Source organism: Primulina eburnea, chromosome 12 (genome assembly GCF_022965805.1).
Source record: "Primulina eburnea isolate SZY01 chromosome 12, ASM2296580v1, whole genome shotgun sequence".
Taxonomy (NCBI): domain Eukaryota; kingdom Viridiplantae; phylum Streptophyta; class Magnoliopsida; order Lamiales; family Gesneriaceae; genus Primulina; species Primulina eburnea.
The window spans coordinates 35,394,610-35,415,374 of NC_133112.1; the positions used below are offsets into that span (position 1 = coordinate 35,394,610).

Sequence of the window (20,765 nt, forward strand, 5' to 3'; positions counted from 1 at the left end):
CAACAATTTGAGAATTATTTGACAAGTATTTGAGGTATTACATTTTCTCTCTCTTTAGAAAAAATTACCTCGAAATTTAAAGTGAGTGTCCCACATATGTTCATACAAGTTAACATAAACAAATAAGTGAACCTAATGCATGTTTTTTCCTTCTCTTGATTTTTTTCATAAGAAAATCAATATATATATATATATATATAATGTATAGAATTTTTAAAAGAAAAGATCTAGATCAGAAAAAAAATGCATTGGAGATGTTATGGTTGAAGATCTATAACCAGAAGATCCAAAAATAAATATATCATATATATTTTTGTTTTTAATTATATTATATTGTTGTCTACACTGAATAAAGATCCTAACTCCACTTCTAAGTCTGTTGAGAATCATTAGTGGGGAGCAGGGAAAGATGTTTGGGTGGAAGAGCTCACCCCATCGAATTAATTTTAATGAGCAAGAAAGTTATAATAATCTAAATGAACTATACCTAAGAGTGAGAAGTTAGGAGATGGATCAAATAGGTGGAGGTGCAACGGGTAAACCAAAGAAGAGTAAAGGTAGACTTAGAGGAGTATGGGTGGGGGGCTCGCCCATAGATGCCGGGCTCCTATCAGAGGCTTGGTCTAGGCAAGCCTTAATACGCGTGGTCCCCTACTTTCCATATATGGTCTCCTACTTTGTACTTGTGATCTAAAATATTTTCTGATTTAAATATCATATTTGAGAATTTCGTTATTCATTAACTATACTGATATCTTGGCAGTGTTCTTAGCTGTCTTCTCACATATATTGGATATCTGACTTGCGCGTCCGAGGGCTGCATAATGACAACCTCCGATTCTCATTCTAACGGTTTTGTATGTGATTAGAGGCCTAATCCAGGATCGAAATCTTGGCTCAGATCAATTTCAATCATGGGGAGCGGATCATGTTTAGTGAGTATCATTCAACGAATGGAATCATGTTTCATAAAATACGGCATTTTGGGCAGATAACATTGTCGCTTGTTTGATGTGCCAAAGCGGACAATATCACAAGTGGGTTGGACCATGACATTTGATATCAGAGTGAGGTTTGAGCAGTGTGTGGCGCCGCACGATGTGACACGTTTTAAACCCGTGAGAAAATCATCTCCAATCATCACTTTATTTTAGTATAGGTTTTATACTATTAATAGTGCAATTTCTGAATCAAACACAAAAGGCATCTCTAACCCATCTGTATCGAACTTTACCTAAAAGGAAATATTCTCATACTATGATAATTATTTCTTACAACAGTTCTTGATTTATTCTATCAATTATCTAATTTCAAATATGGTAAAAATAATTTACACATTCTCAAGAAAATCCTCATCATTTTATAATTTTAAATTGTTCCGATGTTTCTTCCCCATAATTTTTATTGGCTTGTTGAAAATATTTTACTAACGATTGTTTTTCCTTTCAATTGCTTATTTGGCTAAATCTTGCTCTAGGCTTTTTTTGTCTTGGTTTTTTGTTTTTTGTATATATATATATATATAATAAAATTAGCAAGTTGATTGTGTATGTATATATATACATACATAAAAGAAAGTTAGCAAGTTGATTGTTTATTTAATTTGAGACAAACCAACCAAAATGAGATGCCAAATGTTTTAAAAAGCATATAATATATGTTAAAATCTATAAATATCTTTGTTGAAAAGATTGTGCAGGTGTAGTCAATATCTTCATGGGTCTACTGTCATGTGCGACAAATTTACACACTACACAGGAAAATATATTTCATTATCTTTCTATAAATTTTTTTTTTGTTTTATAAATAATATGTTGTTTTCTTTATACATAAGCACACATTTCAATATCTAATGATAATTAAAAAATATGATTATTAAATTTTTCTTCATGTATTTTATATAATAAGCTTGTCAATATAATTAACTTCACAAAATTTCATCACTATAGCTTAAGTTAAATTTATCATATCGTTTTTTTATATAACTTTTGTCGAGGATGAACAATAACTCTAATGTATTTCTTTTTTTAAAAAAATTTTACTCTAATTATATATTTTTAAAATATTGCATTATATCTTTGAGGAAATAAGCGATTCATTAACACCCAAATTTGTCAAAATTTTGAAAGGAAGCTTAAAAAAAAGACGAAAAAATATTCATGAATATTTTGTGAGATTAGAAAACTATGATGATTCTATGGAAGATTTGAATTTGCACTTTTTTCTTTAATGCAAAACAAGTTGGAATTCTGATGTTTAATGAATGAAAATTAAGCAAATAAATCAATGTATTTGATTTTAAAAAATTCGAAACGAAGAACGAAGCTTAATGAACGAATATTAACTTCGGTGGTTCTGAATAAAACTCGAAAGGCGCGCACCTGCCGAGAGCGCTCGGCAGCGCGCGAGCGGGTGCGCCCAGCTTCGTGTCTCTTCGAATTTTCTGATGTTTTTTCATTTCCTTGGCATTATTTGATGATTGTGGTCAGTTACAATGGCCAAAGGACACCACTATGAATGAAAGATCATGTCCTTTCACATGAAAAACATTAAGTGTTGATTTATTGAAAATCAAAAAATACATACACATAATTTTTCAAGCATTTGCGTATTGTCTTCTTCCTTCTTCTTCAAGATAGAGTTCCATTCATTTGCTTGTGATAGAACTTGAATATTTGAGTGCTCATTATTCAAGAGTTGTAGTTGTATCTTGAGAGAAGATTGCCACTAACCTTAAGCACATTGTGAGAGCCATATTCTTCTTAAGGAAAAAGTGTTCACCACTTGCCTCTATAAAGCCATTTAATTTGTTTTCTTCTTGCTTCTCCTATCAAATTTGAATACCACAAAAACAAAACACACAGTTTCATAAGTCAATTTTGTGAGATAAATATTATATTTGAGTCAATCATAAAAAAATATTATTTTTTTTTATTGTAAATGTAATCAGAATTGACTTCTCAAGGATAAAGATCCGCGAAACCATCCCTCAAAAGACCTACTCTTATTTTTATATTTATCAATCAGGTCGGCTAATTCTAAAAAAATATTTATTTATTATTATAGTATTATTTGGTGTTGTTATCATTTGTTCATATATAATACCATCATTGTTATTAATACTATGAATATTAAGACCACTTATTATTTTTCTGAGTAATAATAAAAAATTATTGTAGTAAAAACAACAATATTATTAACAGTTATTGATAGTAATAAAAAATAGCTAAAAACAACAGCAGTAATAAAGAACAATACACATAATAATAACAATAAATAATATAACAATAGTAACTATAGTAATAATGATAAAAACAAAAATAATATAATATGCCAAATAATATACGAATCAAGTATTCTAGTATTTTTTAGAAAAGAAATTGGTTTTTTCGACCATGAAGACACATTTGATTGTTTAATTTGTATGTTTATTACAAGGAATTTATTATATTTACGTTTCCATGCAGAGTTTACTAATTTGATTTCAATATTTATTTAATTTGTATGTTTACGTTTCCATGCAGAGTTTACATATATAATTTGATTTCAATATTCCCCACTTATTTGTTTACTTGAGTCAAACATGAAGAAACTTGCCGAAAACCTTGCACAAATGTGTGAAAAATTGTCTACATTTGCTTCTAAAAGATGACAAACACCCAATGAATCTAGCACATATGGGATGAGCCCATATGAAAAATAAGAAAGACATGTCTTGTAGTAAGTTGATGCACAACAAGCCACGCTAAAAGAATACCAAAAAAAAAAAAGAAGAGAGTTACATAATTTTTTGGATATACGTTAAATTCAGTCAACTTGTAAAAACATCTGCGACATATTGAACAATCAGATCAATATGTAATTATGTCAGCTAGTTCCCAGGGAAGTGAACTAATTGTGAACGACGAGATCTGTTTTTAGGTCATTGAAACAATGTCTGGATGAAGAACAACAGCCGTTGTTTTCTAACGTACAATATGTGCAGTTTTCTCACGAAGATCGTGGTAGAATTCTAACCGTTGGATTGGACGAAAAATTGGATATAATATTTAGAACGTTATTGATACAATTCGAACGGTGTAGATATTATTTAGATTTTTTTCTCAACGGGAAAATATTCTGGACAATGGCTTTTAGATGTGTTCTTCAAATAATTGGACTACTATTTATAAGAAAATGCAAGGGTTGATTCAGCCATGATTATGGTCATAAAACATGTCTTTAATGATCACAAGTTTGTCATAATCCAGCGCCATAAATTAGCTCGCATGAATTAACTCTTTTACTTACAAGTTTGATGGCTGTCATTATTCTCCAAATTGAGGTCATGTAAAATCTGAAATCTTGATCTTAACAAAGTTTTTTTTTCCTCATCAAAACCTATTTAATCATATCATCATCTCTTTATATATATCTTCGTTTTATGAAAAATGATCACGCCGTAAAACGAGGCTGGCTCAAGTACTAATATATTTTTAATGTTTAATTAGATCGGGTGAACCCTAATTCTAATCCTTAGGAGACGTAAGTTTTAAAGTAATTTTGTCCTGAACGAACAAAGTTTTTTTTTGTATTTCAAAACCGATGTAATCATATCATCCTCACTTTAAATATATCATCTTTTTAAGAAAATAGTTAACTCAAATTAATATAGAAGTATATTCTAACTCATTATAAACTATTTTAAACTTTGATTTTTAACTCATGTGAGACAAATGCATTGCAATTTTGGAATGAGTGAGGAAAAGGAAAGTTTCTCAGTTGCGGATAAAGATCAAACTAAAAATGTCCATTTTGGTATGGTGAGGATATTCATCGAATCTGGATCGTTAAAGCTATGATATTTAAAAATAAAATAAACATTTATTAAAATATGTTTTTTCGATATTTTTTATTAAATAGAGGTGGAAATTTATATAATTAGAGAGGTGTATTTTAGATATAATAATGACTGGACTATGTCATGGACGTCGAGAATAATTTAATCAATGATTTTAATTGTAGGATGGATTAATAAATAAGAGTAGGTCTTTTGTGAGACGGTCTCACATATATTTATTCGTTAGACGAGTCAATCATGCTCATATTTACCGTAAAAATCAATACTTTTGACATAAAAAATAATATTTTTTAGATGTGGCCCAAATAGGATATCCGTCTCACAAAATTGACCCGTGAGACCGTCACACATGAGTTTTTGTGAATAAATAAATGAATATATCTTATGAGATAATCTTACATTTTTATATTCGAGAGATGAGTCGACTTGATCTATATCTAGAATAAAAATTAATATTTTTGGATTAAAAATAATACTTTTTCATAGAGCGAGTCGGTATGAAATCCATCTCAAAAAATGATCTATTAGAAGATTTCATAAGAGTTTTTGTGTAAATAAAATATATAAATATTATTAGTTTAAAAATTTATCAAATAGTCTTTAATTGATAAAACAAAATTTTCTTTAAATAAAAGTTTATCTAAAATAATATAAAAAAAACAAATTAGTTTATATGATTGAGCAAAAGAAAACAACAGACATGCTGTTTGACGATCATTCTCAAGGGATTATAGATCCGCATTAATAGCTTCACGAATTTCGAAGATAATTTAAAATTGGGATAAAAATAATAATAATTGGCAGAAGAAGAGTTGGGGGATTGAGTTTACAGGTTGTGTTTGGAAAGTGAATCTTGCTGACCAAACCCACCCTTTTTAATAATCTTCACAAGAACTCCCACAATCCACTTAATTATTGCAGCAGTCTCAACAAAAATCACAGATTTTCAAATATTTGTTTTATTATCTTTTTAAATTGGAGATTTAAAATTTTGAAAACTGTGGAAAAATACCCTTGTCTCCATGTCTCTCAACCTCGACTTTTTTTTTTCAATTATCGAATATGAGACTTGATTCGAGCGAAATATTTAAAATATATTATTGAAATTAGTGTGCTTGAAATTCATTATAATTATGTTCGCAAGAATTAATTTCATTCCAAATACAAAACCTGAGTGAGTTTATAAATTCGCGTCAATTTTTTTACACATCTGGAATACTTATCTCAAATAGTATAAAGTTAACTCTAACTTCAAAATAGATTAAATTACACATCATTGTTTAGACATGAGCTGCTAATACTGGTAAATATTTTACCTGTACTAGCATATGCATTAGCTATGCGCACACACATATATTATAATAAGAAAAATTATATTTTTAAAATTATTATAATATGTATGTTTGTCTTTTATGATTTGTGTCTTGCATAATCGTTGAATTCAGTCTACTATATCTTTCTATTTTTCACAATTTTATTCATTTTTCTAGGAGCATGTCGATATGACATTGCACATCTTATGCAATGATTTGCACCACTTAAGGAAAAAGACTAAACTTTTCAAAAAAAAAAAAATTATACTAAAACTGAAATTCGACGACGAGAAATTTAACCAAAATTATAAAGATAGAAATATATTGTAAGATTATAATGTTCGAATATATAGAATTACATCGACGTAGCATATACGAAATGTTTTTAAAGCTTCAAACCCCATTTTAACTCTATCCCTTTCGGCTCGTTGTCACAAGAGGAAAAGGGCCAATTTTTGTGTTGCCTTTTGATCGGACGGCAGTGAAATATTGGCAAGACGCTCGTGAAATAAAATTTTAAAAAAAGTTATATTTTTACAACTTGAACATGCAAACTTTTATGCTGTTTTTGCAGCCCACATTTATTTCAATCGACAACACACACGATCATAGAATTTTGCTTTGCATTAACTGGAATTGCATCACTTTTGTTGGTATTTTTTTATATATTACTGCGTACATTTGTGAATACCATAAATGCATATATTAATTGAATTATAATTTTTTTTTAATAAATAAATTTGGAAAAATGAGGATTACTTTTTACTATTTTATCCGTTATCTTCCTCCATCTATTTTTGATAATGTAAAGGTTAGTTCGGTGACTAACAATATATAGAAACATTAAGTGGGAGCTTTTTTAAGGGATTAAAAAATGTAAGAAAGTGATTGTTTATAAATTATTTTTATTTTTCCAGATATTTTGGTCCATTAACTTTTAATTTTCAAATATTTTGGTCAAATTATAAATGAGACATCTAGCAATTTCAACAATTTTAGATGTTATTTCAGCATTTTTCAATATCATATCAGTGTTTTCCGGGGCAACTTCAGTGTTTTCTGATATCATGTCAGCGATTTGATCAAAATAGTTGAAAATTAAAAGTTAATGTACCAAAACCAAAGTTTGAAAACTTAATTGACCAAAACTTGAAATTGAACAAGATAGTGAACGAAAAAAATTATTTTCCATGTATATTAAGGCGAAAATTTTGTTAAATTTCAAAACAATAGTAGAAAATACATATTATGACGACACCAAAAAATTAATCTGCTAGCAAGATGCTCGCCAACAACACGCAACCATTAATTTGTATCTCAATGAATTATTGAATTATTATATAATGGACAAAGTTAAAGTCATCGTGTGGTGTGGTGTATATTATTTTAATACCATTTTTAATAAGATTTTATAAATTTAAACTATAGTCAATTGAGCATCGTGGAATCTTTATAATGTTTAGTTTGTTTTTATTGATAAGAGTTTTCAGAAAATATTTTCGGGGAAATGCGTTGATGAAATGTTTTTCAAGGGATAAAAATGTGTTCAGCATTATTTTCCGATAAGATAGTATTTGCATTAAATGTTAAGATTAGGTTTCTTGTGAGACGGTTTTACAAATCTTTATCTGTGAGACGGGTCAACCCTACCGACATTAATAAAAAATAATATTTTTTCATAGATGACACAAATAAGAGATCCGTCTCATAAAATACAACTCGTGAGATCGTCTCACACAAGTTTTTGCCATATATTAATTCATATAATTTTTTATTTGTTATATACTTATTAAATTATATTTGAATTGATAGTTGTTTGGATAATGATTAGAAAGTGACACATATTAAAATAAAAGATTTTATAATAATAGAAATGTCTTCAGAAAAGTTAGAATTGACGATAAAATCTTGAGTATGTCTCTTGTGAGATAGTTTCACGAATTTATATATATAAGAAGGGTCAACCTGATCCGTATCTTCTATGAAAAACAATACTTTAGACATAAATATAATATTTTTTCATTAGTCGAGTCGGGTCGGATATCTGTCTCATAAATTGGACTCATGAAATAATTTTATATGAGTTTATGTGTAAAATTTTATTGAACATTGTGAAAATTGATTAAAGATGTATTATAAATTTAATATTTTATTATTTTTTTAAAAAAATGAAACGAGACAGAATCAAGTTTGGGTATTTGAGAGGAAATTTTCATATTGGGATCAGTGAGATTCTAGCATTTTGAATACTACCAAGTCCAAGAGAGGACAATTATCTTCACTTGACTGTTGTGACTTTTGTCATTTCTCCGTAGGTCAACGAAATCATGTTACCATGATTTAAAATAATACAAAATATCGCTGTGATAAATAGGAATATATACTATATTAACTGAAACATTAAGTCTACCAATATTTAATGATGTCTATTTAATAAAATATTTAAAAATTATTACTTCATGGATCTTGAATTAGTTCAATGCCCAATTCTTATTAATGCGTACTAGTTTAGAGAACTAACTTTTTCAGCCAGAAAAAAACTCAAAAATCGTTTAGACGCGCATATATTAGCTTTTTTTAGCACATTTAGTCCGACTTCTGCCATAGTGCTGATATATATGGCGTACAACGTTATTGATATGATGTCGAATATTACTGGTTACATCAACTTAAATTTAGAAGTTGATCAATATTAAATCAATATATATTGAAGAAGCCAATTAAAACCTCTATTATTCTTATTATTGTTGTTATTTTTGTTGCTTAACCTAAATAAAAAATGTGCAGCTTTCATGTAAAACCCTTGACATTAAATGCATTCACCTGCCATATATGTTCGCAAACCCCCTAAAAGAAAACTGCTAACTGTTCAAAACGTGAGCTAATAATATATATGCCCCATCTTTTGCTGTGAAAATCAAATTATATATTTATATTCATTCGAAACATTATATATGTATATATAAATTCGACATAAAATTTAATATTTTTTTCATTTATACTTCTATTTGTTAGCTAGGAGTAATTAATGGTATATATAGATTAAATTACGTTGCGATTTTTTTATGTTTATATTAAAAGCGATTTTAGGGAGAAATATTGTCCAACATTTTCGGTATCGGATGTATGTAAGACGTCGTCATTTTGACTTATAAGGCCTATACATACATGCATATATATAAAAATACAAGTAGAAAAGAATAGTGAGATGGAAAATTCTTGTTTACATTCCTAACCAAGGGATTTTTCATTCCCATTTCTAACTACTTTCCCTCAAATGTTATTCTTCTATCCTCTCAAGAATATACTTAAAGCTCCATCTACTCTCTTCCCATCTAAAACGAATTTGGATCAAATCAGATCATTTCTTGAAACTGAATAATTGAAGGGCTTAATTTTTTTATGGATTAAAGACCAAAATTCTTTGTGCATATGCAAAAACCTATATACCACAAATTCTGAAGATATCAAAATGGAGGATTCCAGGAAAAGTCCTCAATTCCAGACTGAAGGAGATCATGAGGATGAAGAGTATAAAAGAGATGAGTCAGTCTCCAATAGCAAGCCGACGAATGGCAACAGCTCGAGCAATAGTACGGTGGAGGAGAGTGGCAAGAAGGGTAACCGTGGATCTGTCAGGCAGTATGTCCGGTCGAAAACCCCTCGTCTCCGGTGGACACCCGAGCTCCATATTTGCTTTCTTCATGCTATTGAGAGACTAGGAGGACAAGAAAGTAAGATACCTAACCCTAGAATTAGAATTATATATTTCACTTTTATTGGAAGTTTGACTTAGTTCCGCTAATTTCGCTGTGTTTATTGTTATGATTTTCAAAGATTAAGAATGTAAATGACAACTATATGTGTGTTGTTTGATGATGCATGTTTTCTGGTGCAGGGGCAACACCTAAGTTGGTGCTTCAACTGATGAACGTTAAAGGCCTTAGTATTGCTCATGTCAAGAGCCATCTTCAGGTATTTTGAGCTCTTAATACTATTGCGTTCGGCGACCGGTGTCGGAGTAGGAATGTTCGTCTCTCAAATATTGAAATTCCAGTTAAATTCATACACAATATTTCTAAATTTGAAGTCTTTTTGATCACCCAACGCAATAAATCATACATCTTAATTACAAACTTCACGGATCTGGCTACATGAACTTCTCTTGACTAAATTAAATTTAGTATGATGCTGATTTTTTCAACATATCTTTTGGCTTTTGTGATTAGATGCACAGAAGCAAGAAGATTGATGATCCCAATCAAGGTACATAATATATATATTGCGCAGTGCAAGAATTAGGGTTTGAGCTCTTTGATTTATTGAACTTTAATTTTGAGGAAATTTTGTATTAGCAGTTTTATCGGAGCAAAGACTTTTACTTGATGCTGGTGATCGCCGTATCTACAAACTTAGCCAGCTTCCCATGCTACAAAGTTGCAACCAAACACCGATATCAAGCTTTCGGTATGTGAACCATCACTGTTTCTATTAAAACTTGGCTGTATTTTATCAATTGGTCTATTTGTTGTTATTTTATGTCGGCTTTAAATTCGGGTGTATTAATGAACTATATTCTTTTAGTGAATCATTTTAAAGTTTTTTAAGGATACAATATGTCACTTCTTTCATCAGAAACAGAAATTTGATATTCAAAACCCGACTAAGCCTTGTTTTCTTGCAGAAATTTGATATTCAAAACCAGATTAAGCCTTGTTTTCTTGAGATGTGATATAAGTATTTTCTACATGTTTGCAGATATAGGGATTGCATTTGGGGTAGCAATTCAATCTATAGCCCTAAAGGCTTGGCATCATCCAACAATATTATAAGAAATGGATCTTATGGATCATCTTCTTGGAAAGTTCTCGAAAAATACAAAAACAATATTGAAACCTTTATGAATCAAAGATCCTCGCAAACCCAAATGGTAACGAGCTCGACTAAGCAAGATTTCGCTCCAAGATGGCGAGGTGGAGGACGAGAACACGATGATGTCCATGTTCATAGTCCTCTTCCTTTACTCAAGAAAACACCAATGGCTCGAGATGAGATCAGCACCTTGAAGAGAAAGTTTTCGCCCGAGATAAATCTTGATCTCAACCTATCCCTAAAAACGACACAAGTAAACGAAGGAAAACATGGAAACGAGCTTGAACGATGATGAGGTTGATAGCACCTTAACTCTCTCCTTGTTTTCAACACCTTCAAAATACCAAATTAATGGAGACAAGAAGAATGCAAAGATGGCAAGTACTTTAGATCTGACTCTATGAATGAGACAAATTCTAAGTGAGATTTCAAGTACTTGTTAATGTCAACGGATAGATCATTTTCAAGGTAATGTTTGCTGTTTGTTATATGTTTGTTAACTATTCGTGATTTGTGTGCAGAGATCTATGGATATACAATTTAATTTAGACGATCGAGCAATTTTATTATTTAATAAACATTAATCTTTTGCATCTGCTACTGAAGTATAAAAAAGGGGCAATGCAGATCTTTGTCTACTGCATATTTTTCTACTTATTGCATGTTCTTGCAGGAAAGATGTTAGGATTTATTAAAATTTGAACTCCTTTTTTGCTCCATTTTTTGACAATATTTTACTTTTACTAACTCGCTAGCTAATCATATGTGTATTAGCCGCTAATTATATGTCCCGAATTATTTTCTCAATTAATTTAGTTTTTATCCTTTTGTTCCATTTTCATCAATGGAAAATGCTACGGGAACGTTTAGGAAGCACTTTTTTTTGTAGTGTTTTGTGGTTTTGAGAATGTTTAGGACAACTCCAACCGGACGCCATTCTATGGTTCAACACTAGATATGTATTGTGTTTGGTTCGGAAGTTAAGGGAAAATAGTTTTCTTTTCTGCTAACTTGTTCATTTTGGGTTTGGATCCACTAAATTTTCAAAGTTTTGTTTTGATACACTAACTTTTAGTTTTTAACTATTTTGGTTCAATTATGGATGCGACATCGAAAAATGCTGACGTTACTTTGTAATTAAATGTCGACATAACATTGAAAAAATCTAACGTGACATCGAAAATCGTTGACTTGTCAATTGTCACGTCAAGAATTGGACCAAAATAATTAAAAATTAAAATTTGATGTACCAAAACCAACATTGAAAAACTTAACTGACCAAAACCCAAAATTGAGCGAGTTAATTGACTATAAAAATCATTTTTCTGTAAATTAATGGCAAAATTTTATGTAAAACTTGGGCTAAACTAAGGTGTTGGTTGGAGATTATTATTATTATTATTATTATTATTATTAAGAAGGAATTCAAACACATATATGACAGTTTTATATATTGTGAATTCGTTAACTTTGTTGTTATTTTAATTCTTTAATCAAATCACACAATTATACTGAAATATTTGCAATATCGAGATTGATTTTGTAAGAAAAATGTGGAAAAAAAGAGGTGAAATCACATGCATTTGATCTCAGTGTTAACAACGTGTTTGTCATTTTGCTCTTCCTTAAGCAAGTTACGTAGGACGTTTTGAAAATGTAAAAAAAATTATTATCATACGTTATTTTATTTTTATTTTTTTTGTGACAATCGAAGGGCTTTTTTTCTTTGGGGGACAAAACCCTTAGACATAGTTTGGTACATGGGATAAGAGAGAGATTGATAAATAATCCTCCTTATCTCATGTTTGGTACATTTTTAAAAAGCCCATGATAATATCATAGGCCCTTGATAAATAATTTTTTAGAAGGATAACATATCCCTTCTATTAGGTGTGATAATTTTAGTTTAATGATAAAATACACTACAAATGACTTAATTACCCTCAATTTATAAATGATTTTTATAAATCTATGCTAGTTGGTATAAATTAAAATCAAATAAATATTTTATTTATTTTTATATATTATATAATATGATAATTATATAAATGAATTTGAGATAATTATATAAATAATTTTTATAAATCTCTATAAAATTATTAGTATCACTCGATTAACCTTAAAAATTGATATTTGACTTGACTCACAAAATCAAGAGCTCAATTATCATATTATATAATATATAAAATTAGGTAAAAATAAATAAATCGTGCAAGCACTATCGACGCATGAACATATAAAAAATATGAACTCAAGCAACAACTTTGAAATTATAAAATTTATTATGATAAGGTTAATTTTGTCATTACAATCTAATATATAAATTTAATCACTCTTATTAAAATCATACCAAACATTAAATATAATATCATACCTCTTTTTTATCCTTAACTTATCCTTATATTATATATCACATGTTTATCCTATCATGTGTACCAAACTAAGTATATCCAATATCGATAAAAGTATTATCGAGCTTAAATAAAAGTATTGGAAAATAGTATTTCATGTATAAACATGATAATTACTTGTTATAAACCTTTTAATAATTATTTTACATAATATAATAAAGCTTAAATTAATTTAACAAACTTTCAAATAGTTTTTTCTTGACTATTATACCTAGTATATTTTTATAATAACATATGTATTTGTTAAGATTGTCACTTGGACCTAACTCAACCCCAAAAGCTAGCTCAAGGAGGGAGGATTGTTCAAGCCCATATATACAACTCCAAGGTTATTTATCTAACCGATGTAGGACAATTAACATACCCCTCTCACGCCCATGAATGAACATCTGGAGTGTGGAGTTTACAAATGACCTAATTATGGGCAGAACGAGTGACCTAATTATAGGCATTCCAACACATAACGGTGGAATCCAGACTCTGATATCATGTTAAGATTGGCATTTGGACCTAACTCAACCCCAAAAGCTTGCTCAAGGGGGGAGGATGGTCCAAGCCCATATAGATAACTCCAAGATTATTTATCCAACCGATGTGGGACAATTAACTATATTGACATGAGATGATGAAGTGCACAATTATGAGTGTTTTTAAATTGTAGAACACATCGATTTTTGTGGATATACAGTTATGTAATTATTTAATTTACTTATCAAGTAAGTTAATAGATTTAGAAAGGAAAAAAACCTATATTTTGGACGTATAATGCTAGCAATTTCTTCTGCATTGAAAAAAGGAATCTTATGGAATTGGTTGCATGGAAAATTTTTCTTACTATTTTGTATGAATTTTCCTTGGTTTATTTATGCATTCATATTTTTGTGTCCACACAATCAAGATTAGAATAATATTTATAATGAGATGATATTAGAATAATATTTCTATAAGTTGATGAGCTATATTTTCAATTTAGTATAACATTCATAGCAAGATTGTAATAAAAATTGTGAATCATGACAAGATAATCAGAAATTAAAATATTTAGATGAAGATATCTGTTCAACAATAGCTGTTGGACTGAGAGCAAAGATCTCTGTCTAACAAAGAATTTTGCTGTAGTTAATTCTCAATTTAAACTATCAAATTAATATACAAAATTCCAACCAAATATAGATTTGTGGGAAATTTGTAATAATCATCATGTAACTTGTCTTCTTTTAGTTTTTTTTAATATTGTAAATAGTCAAATTTTGGCTCCTATAAATTGTTTTTTTTTCCTTTTTGGTCATGATATGACGTTGAATTTTCGTTTTAGTTTTTTTTATCTTGTAAATAGTTAAAAGTAATATTAGACTCCGATCGGACTTTGACCTTGTATGAGATTAAAAAACAAAATATGTTAAGTGCAGGATTGTTTTTTCAACTTGTCTGAGTCAAAGGAGTTAAAGTTCCGTGTAAGCAATATCAAAGCTTTGAATCTTATTAAGAGAGAGATCGGTGTTGGATGGGCTTATGTATTATGCATTCGACTTGACTTAGTTTTAGATTGATTTAGAATAATATGACTACAACGGGTTATTATTGTTGAGATTATGGACTAATGTCTAACTTTATCTCAAAAGCTAGCTCAACTGAGGATGATTTTTCAAGCTGATGCATACAATTCTCAATAACTCAATTCAACCGATGTAGGATATATAACACACAACTCATGTTAAAAAATGAACAATTGGAACTTGAATTTACAAAACGTTAGCAGATGGTCCATAAGACATTCTAACATATTGTATTTAGTCTGATTTCCGATACCATGTTAAGATTATGAATTTGACCCAACTCCACTCAAAAAACTAGCTCAATAGGGAGGTTTATCCAAGTTCATATTGTTGAAATACCGTTTTCTCACACACAAACCACATCGGAAGTTAAAAAAATTTCAAAGAAATTTTTTTTTGACAATCAAAATATTCTTAAGTATTATAAGATTCAAAACACACGTAGGATGTTTAAAATTATTTATCTTTGTGTTCTAAACGTTGGACACTAAATCATTCCGGATTTTAAGCGGAGATAATTTTCTTGTAAAACTCTAGAAACAATCAATTTAAAGTAATGTCATTCTTCAATCGTCTAAATAGGTCTATGACTGAAGAATGTGTTCTTTTTTTAATTCACACTACTGAATAAAAGAGATCATCAAAAGATGGGAGAACCCATGGCGGCAGCATAGTTAGGCGGCGGCGATGTACGGTGGTGGTGTAGAGGTGATCGGCAGAGAATTATTTGAAACAAAAGAGAGGGCCGATTTTATTTTGTGTTAAAAGAGAGAAGAAAAAAATTTAGCATCTTAATGTGACATGTATTGTCATATTTATAATTTTCTGCATTAAGTTAGAATTATATTAGGTTTATAAAGTTAGAATCCTAAGATACTCTTATTTGGGAGTCGTGATCTCATGTAGTATTTTTAAATTTTGATAGTAATAATATAATTAAATGAAGGATCGTGTGCTCGTACCTTGAGGTACTTCAAACACTATATTTTTCAATGAGCTGCAATAGCTCGTGTTCTAGGAATGTTAACACTCATGAATTAAATCGAGTTTGGTTAAAACACCAAGCGGAATACTCGAAGTAATCCTTCGTGAAGAAAGCTACTATATTTGAAAGCCTTTTAACTTGTGTAAACTGAATAATTGAAAAGCAGGGAATCAATTTTGATATATATCAGTTCAGTTATGGTGAAAACTGAAGTGATGGATGCACTAACTGATCAAATCAGTTTGAAAACAATAGTTAAACAATAAAATACACAAGATATGTTTATGGATGTTTGGAGACTTCAAATGCTCCTACGTCACCCCTTCTACTACCTCGGGTAGGATCCATTAGAATACTTTGATTTATACAACTACTTATACAAACTCACTCAGCTTAGGACTTACACTACTGCCTAGTCTGAATTTTTAGCCTAGGCTGAAGGTAGCACATTTCAGCAACACTTGTTTAACGTCTGTATGTCAAAGACTACTTACACAAGTTTTACTTCTTTGTGCAAGACAATATTTGAGTGGTGGTGTGTGTGCTTGTGTGTGAGAACTTGAACAACGAATACATAGGGAAGGTGTTCTCACACACTGAAGGAAAACGAGCTTCAAACTAAGCTGATATATCTTTTGTATTCCCTCTGGACTGATTGCTTCTTAAAAGCTGATGAGCAGTAAGCGTGCTCTTTTGTATCTTCACTCACTCTCTTCTTTTTACTCTCTTATGTTCGTCTTCACTGATCTTCTATTTATAGGCGAGAAATTGATTGTACAATGAGACTCAATAATTGTATCAGTTTTAGTTTGAATTCGTTCCTTGAGATTCGTGTCTCAACTTTTCCGACACCTATTCAGGATCCTCTCGACTTTAATCTTTGCTGCAACGTCCATTATTGTACTATTCATAGTACAAATGCTTTACTCAGTACGCACGCTGGATTACATTGAATAAGCTTGTCGTGTTCTGTAAACTGATTGATTCCTAACTGATGCTCTAAACTGGTCTTGAACTGGTTCGGTGAAATCAGTTGGCTCGTCAGCTGGACTGATTTCACTGATTCGGTTGAACTGGTCAGTTGGGCTCTTCATCAGTTGAGCTCTTTATATCAGCTGACCGGACTTCTGAAGGTCTTCTGTTGAATCACTTATCAACTGATCAATCAGTAGAACTGTTCTTTTATATAACAGTTGGGCTGATTCACTTTGGGCAATCAGTTGGCACATTCAGTTTGTTCTCCGAAAGCTTCAGTTTAGGCTTGATAACCGATCAGTTAGAAGCCTGATCAGTTTCAGCGTCCTGCGCATTTAGGTAAATCATTAGAAACAAAATAACAAGTTTTGTCATCAACAAAATTAAGATTGCAAACATGAAATGTTTCAACATTAAATAATTATGATTTAATTAATTAATTCTAAACTCATCTAGAATATTACAAGATAATTTCACATAGTAGTCAAAACTGTTTAATTAATATTAATTAGCATATTTATATTTACTAGTTAAATAATTGTGAAATTTTTATAATAATCTCGATCAACTGTTAGACATCACTGATGTGACTAGTATACAAATCTCGTTATTATAATGAAAAATAAAAATTTCAAAGATTAAATTTTTTCACGGACTCATTTTTTGCAGCTGCCTTATAAAATATTTTATATATTTTTAAAATTAATTAATATATTTTTTAATAAACCGCATAGACGCTGTCTAGGCGGCCGCTGAGGCACCTAAGCATTAAATGGTGGGTGGCCGTCGCATATCTCTAGTTGTCACGTCCCGAAATCGAGACGCTCCATTGACATTGTTTAACAATTTAAAATCGCCAAACAACAAGCTATGTAGTCATAAAATAGCGAAAATCCAGTTTATTACATAAATAAAAAATGTTTTTTTAGTGCAAAAACACAAATGCGGAAGAAATAATATAATGAAAAATAAAACTAAAACCGATGTTTGAAACTTCATGTCTCGACTCGATCGTAAACCTCAAAACATGTGTTGTTCATCTTCTTCCAATTGATTTTCATCCTTATCTGGAGAGAGAAGTAAGAAGGTAAGTGTTTGGCAAAACATTTAGCATGCACGGGCCAATCGTATGTAAGAATATCGAAATATACATATAATTTGAGTTCAAATGTGACACGTCGCAGAACGTGTCGCAACATTATTCAATACATGATACAAATAAAAATTGAAACATGACATCAAAAAACATATCATAATTGAAGCATAAACTTATACAAAACACTATTATTTATCCATGATATACTGATTAGTCTCTAATTGTTACTCCTTTAAGGAGACGAGACCATATATCAGTTATTATACTCCACCGTATCAGTGTCTTATCTTATCTATGCAGTTTACATGAGTATACACATAATTGGATAAACCGTAAGATATTATTAAAATAAAAATTATATAGAACATCTAATGATTACGAGTTATTTTTATTAAAGAATATAAAAATTCATCTTGAAATGAGACAATAAATGTGCATTTTGTATTATATCTCGACATTAGAGCATTTATGGGTCGTGGCACTTTTGGTCCTAAATATTAATTTCGTCAAAAGCCCAACTGATAATAAGAAAGGGCGACTCGAAAAGTCGTCATTCATTTTAACTAGTAGAAAAATTAACTATTATGACAATTACGTGGTTCACCGCAGATATCTTATCACTCATATGAAAACATTTTTTTGTCCACTTAGAAAAGTTATTAGACTCGTTGGTTTTCTTCCCCACATATACTTGATTCCCTTTGCACACATCCCTATCTTGCCTTCATTGCTAGTGGACACATTATCTTGAACAAAAAATCTTCAAATTTTACATACATTATTATAAAAAAAATTATCTTTGATCTCCCAAATTAAATACATTAATTATTAGATTATTTAATTAATTTGGTTTCCAATGGTCCACTATTTCTAGTAATTGTAAGTGTTAGTATAGCTATAATGATACATTTTCAACCTACCGTTGCCAACGGAAATAAAATCACGTGTTCTCTATTTATAGATGAGTAGGTCTCTTGTGAGACGGTCTTATGAATATTTATTTGTGAGACAAGTCAACTCTACCAATATTCACAATAAAAATAATACTCTTAACATAAAAAGTAATACTTTTTTATTGATGACCCAAATAAAAAATCCGTCTCACAAAATAGGACCCGTGAGACCGTCTCACATAAGTTTTTACTTTCATAGATTACCAAGATAATTGTTGGGATGAAAATTTTTTAGCTTGTAACTAATTGATCAATAATCAACTATGTTTTTTCTTATCGTTACCACCAATTACAATATTTAATGTATCAGAAAAACTATATCATAAAATTAACGAACTAAAATTCAAACTCCGAAAAATCCATAATCCTATCATCAGATAAGGTCGGAAGATATCTATCTAAGACTAAATGGAGGAATTGAGAATCTTTAAAGATCATATATGATCCATTGTCTCTTGGCGAAGGACAAGGTAACACCAATATAAGCAAGTGAAATGTCGAAACGTGCACACCCCATTTTTGGTGCAATCAAGACGTAGGAGACCAAATTCTATAATACGAGTCCTATTTCAAAACAATATATGAATAAATTATTTTTATATAATTATATATATTCTATAATATTAAAATCAAGAATTCTAAAGATGATTATTCATAATATTTCTTGATAATTAATAAGAGTGATTATTTATATAAGATAACTTTTTCTCTCTTTAAAACCTATGGTATGTTCAGAATAATGATGATATGGTAATTTTCTGACCACACACCATGATACCAAAATTCGTTATTCCGACCTCTCATTTATTAAAATATGAGTGAGTCTCATGTGAGACCGTCTCACGGGTCATAATCCGTGAGACGGGTCAAACCTACCCATATTCACAATAAAAAGTAATACTCTTAGCATAAAAAGTAATACTTTTTCATGGGTGACCCAAATAAGAGATCCGTCTCACAAATACGACCCGTGAGACCGTCTCACGTAAGTTTTTGCCTTAAAATATAGGCAAAAACTTGTGTGAGACGGTCTCACGGGTCGTATTTGTGAGACGGATCTCTTATTTGGATCATTCATGAAAAAATATTATTTTTTGGCAAAAACTTATGTGAGACGGTCTCACGGGTCATATTTGTGAGACAGATCCCTTATTTGGGTCATCCATAAAAAAATATTACTTTCTATGCTAAGAGTATTACTTTCTATTGTTAATATCCGTAGGGTTGACCCGTCTCACGAATTAATATCCGTGAGACGGTCTCGCATGAGACCTACTCTTATTTTTTATGCTAAGAGTGTTACTTTTTATTGTGAATATGAGTCGGGTTGACCCGTCTCACAGATTAGGATCCGTGAGACGGTCTCACATGAGACCCACTCTAAAATATATATATAATAAATCGTTGTTTATTTTAACGTCGTAGAAGATTTAACACCGTCTTTATGGTAAATTGAATTATAAATAACATTGATTTAATTAAAATCATTTAACCAGATCTTGTAACTAAATTTTACTATATTATTATTATTATTATTATATGTTTGGAGAAATAAACTTGATAGATGAGACACAATTTTGCACAGTTTTTCTCCATCTATAAGCAAGTAAAAGGTCGAAACGTGCTCACCTTATTTTTGGTGCAATCGAGATGTATGAGACCAAATCATTTTAATTTAAAGGCCTTTACTCTAACGTGACGTCCTAAAATCTTGATGTTGATCGAATGAACAGGACATTCAAACCCATAACATAGCAAAAAATA

At 30.2% G+C, this 20,765-nt stretch overlaps 1 protein-coding gene across 1 annotated transcript; it reads left to right on the top strand.

Annotated features, from left to right (window-relative positions):
- Positions 1 to 9,373: 9,373 nt before the first annotated feature.
- Positions 9,374 to 11,601, top strand: LOC140807612 (uncharacterized). Its single transcript, XM_073164553.1, has 5 exons — positions 9,374 to 9,887; positions 10,052 to 10,128; positions 10,383 to 10,419; positions 10,512 to 10,620; positions 10,912 to 11,601. The coding sequence occupies exons 1-5, from the start codon at positions 9,626 to 9,628 to the stop codon at positions 11,315 to 11,317; spliced, it is 891 nt and encodes a 296-aa protein (XP_073020654.1). The 5' UTR covers positions 9,374 to 9,625; the 3' UTR covers positions 11,318 to 11,601.
- The last annotated feature ends 9,164 nt before the right edge of the window (positions 11,602 to 20,765 follow it).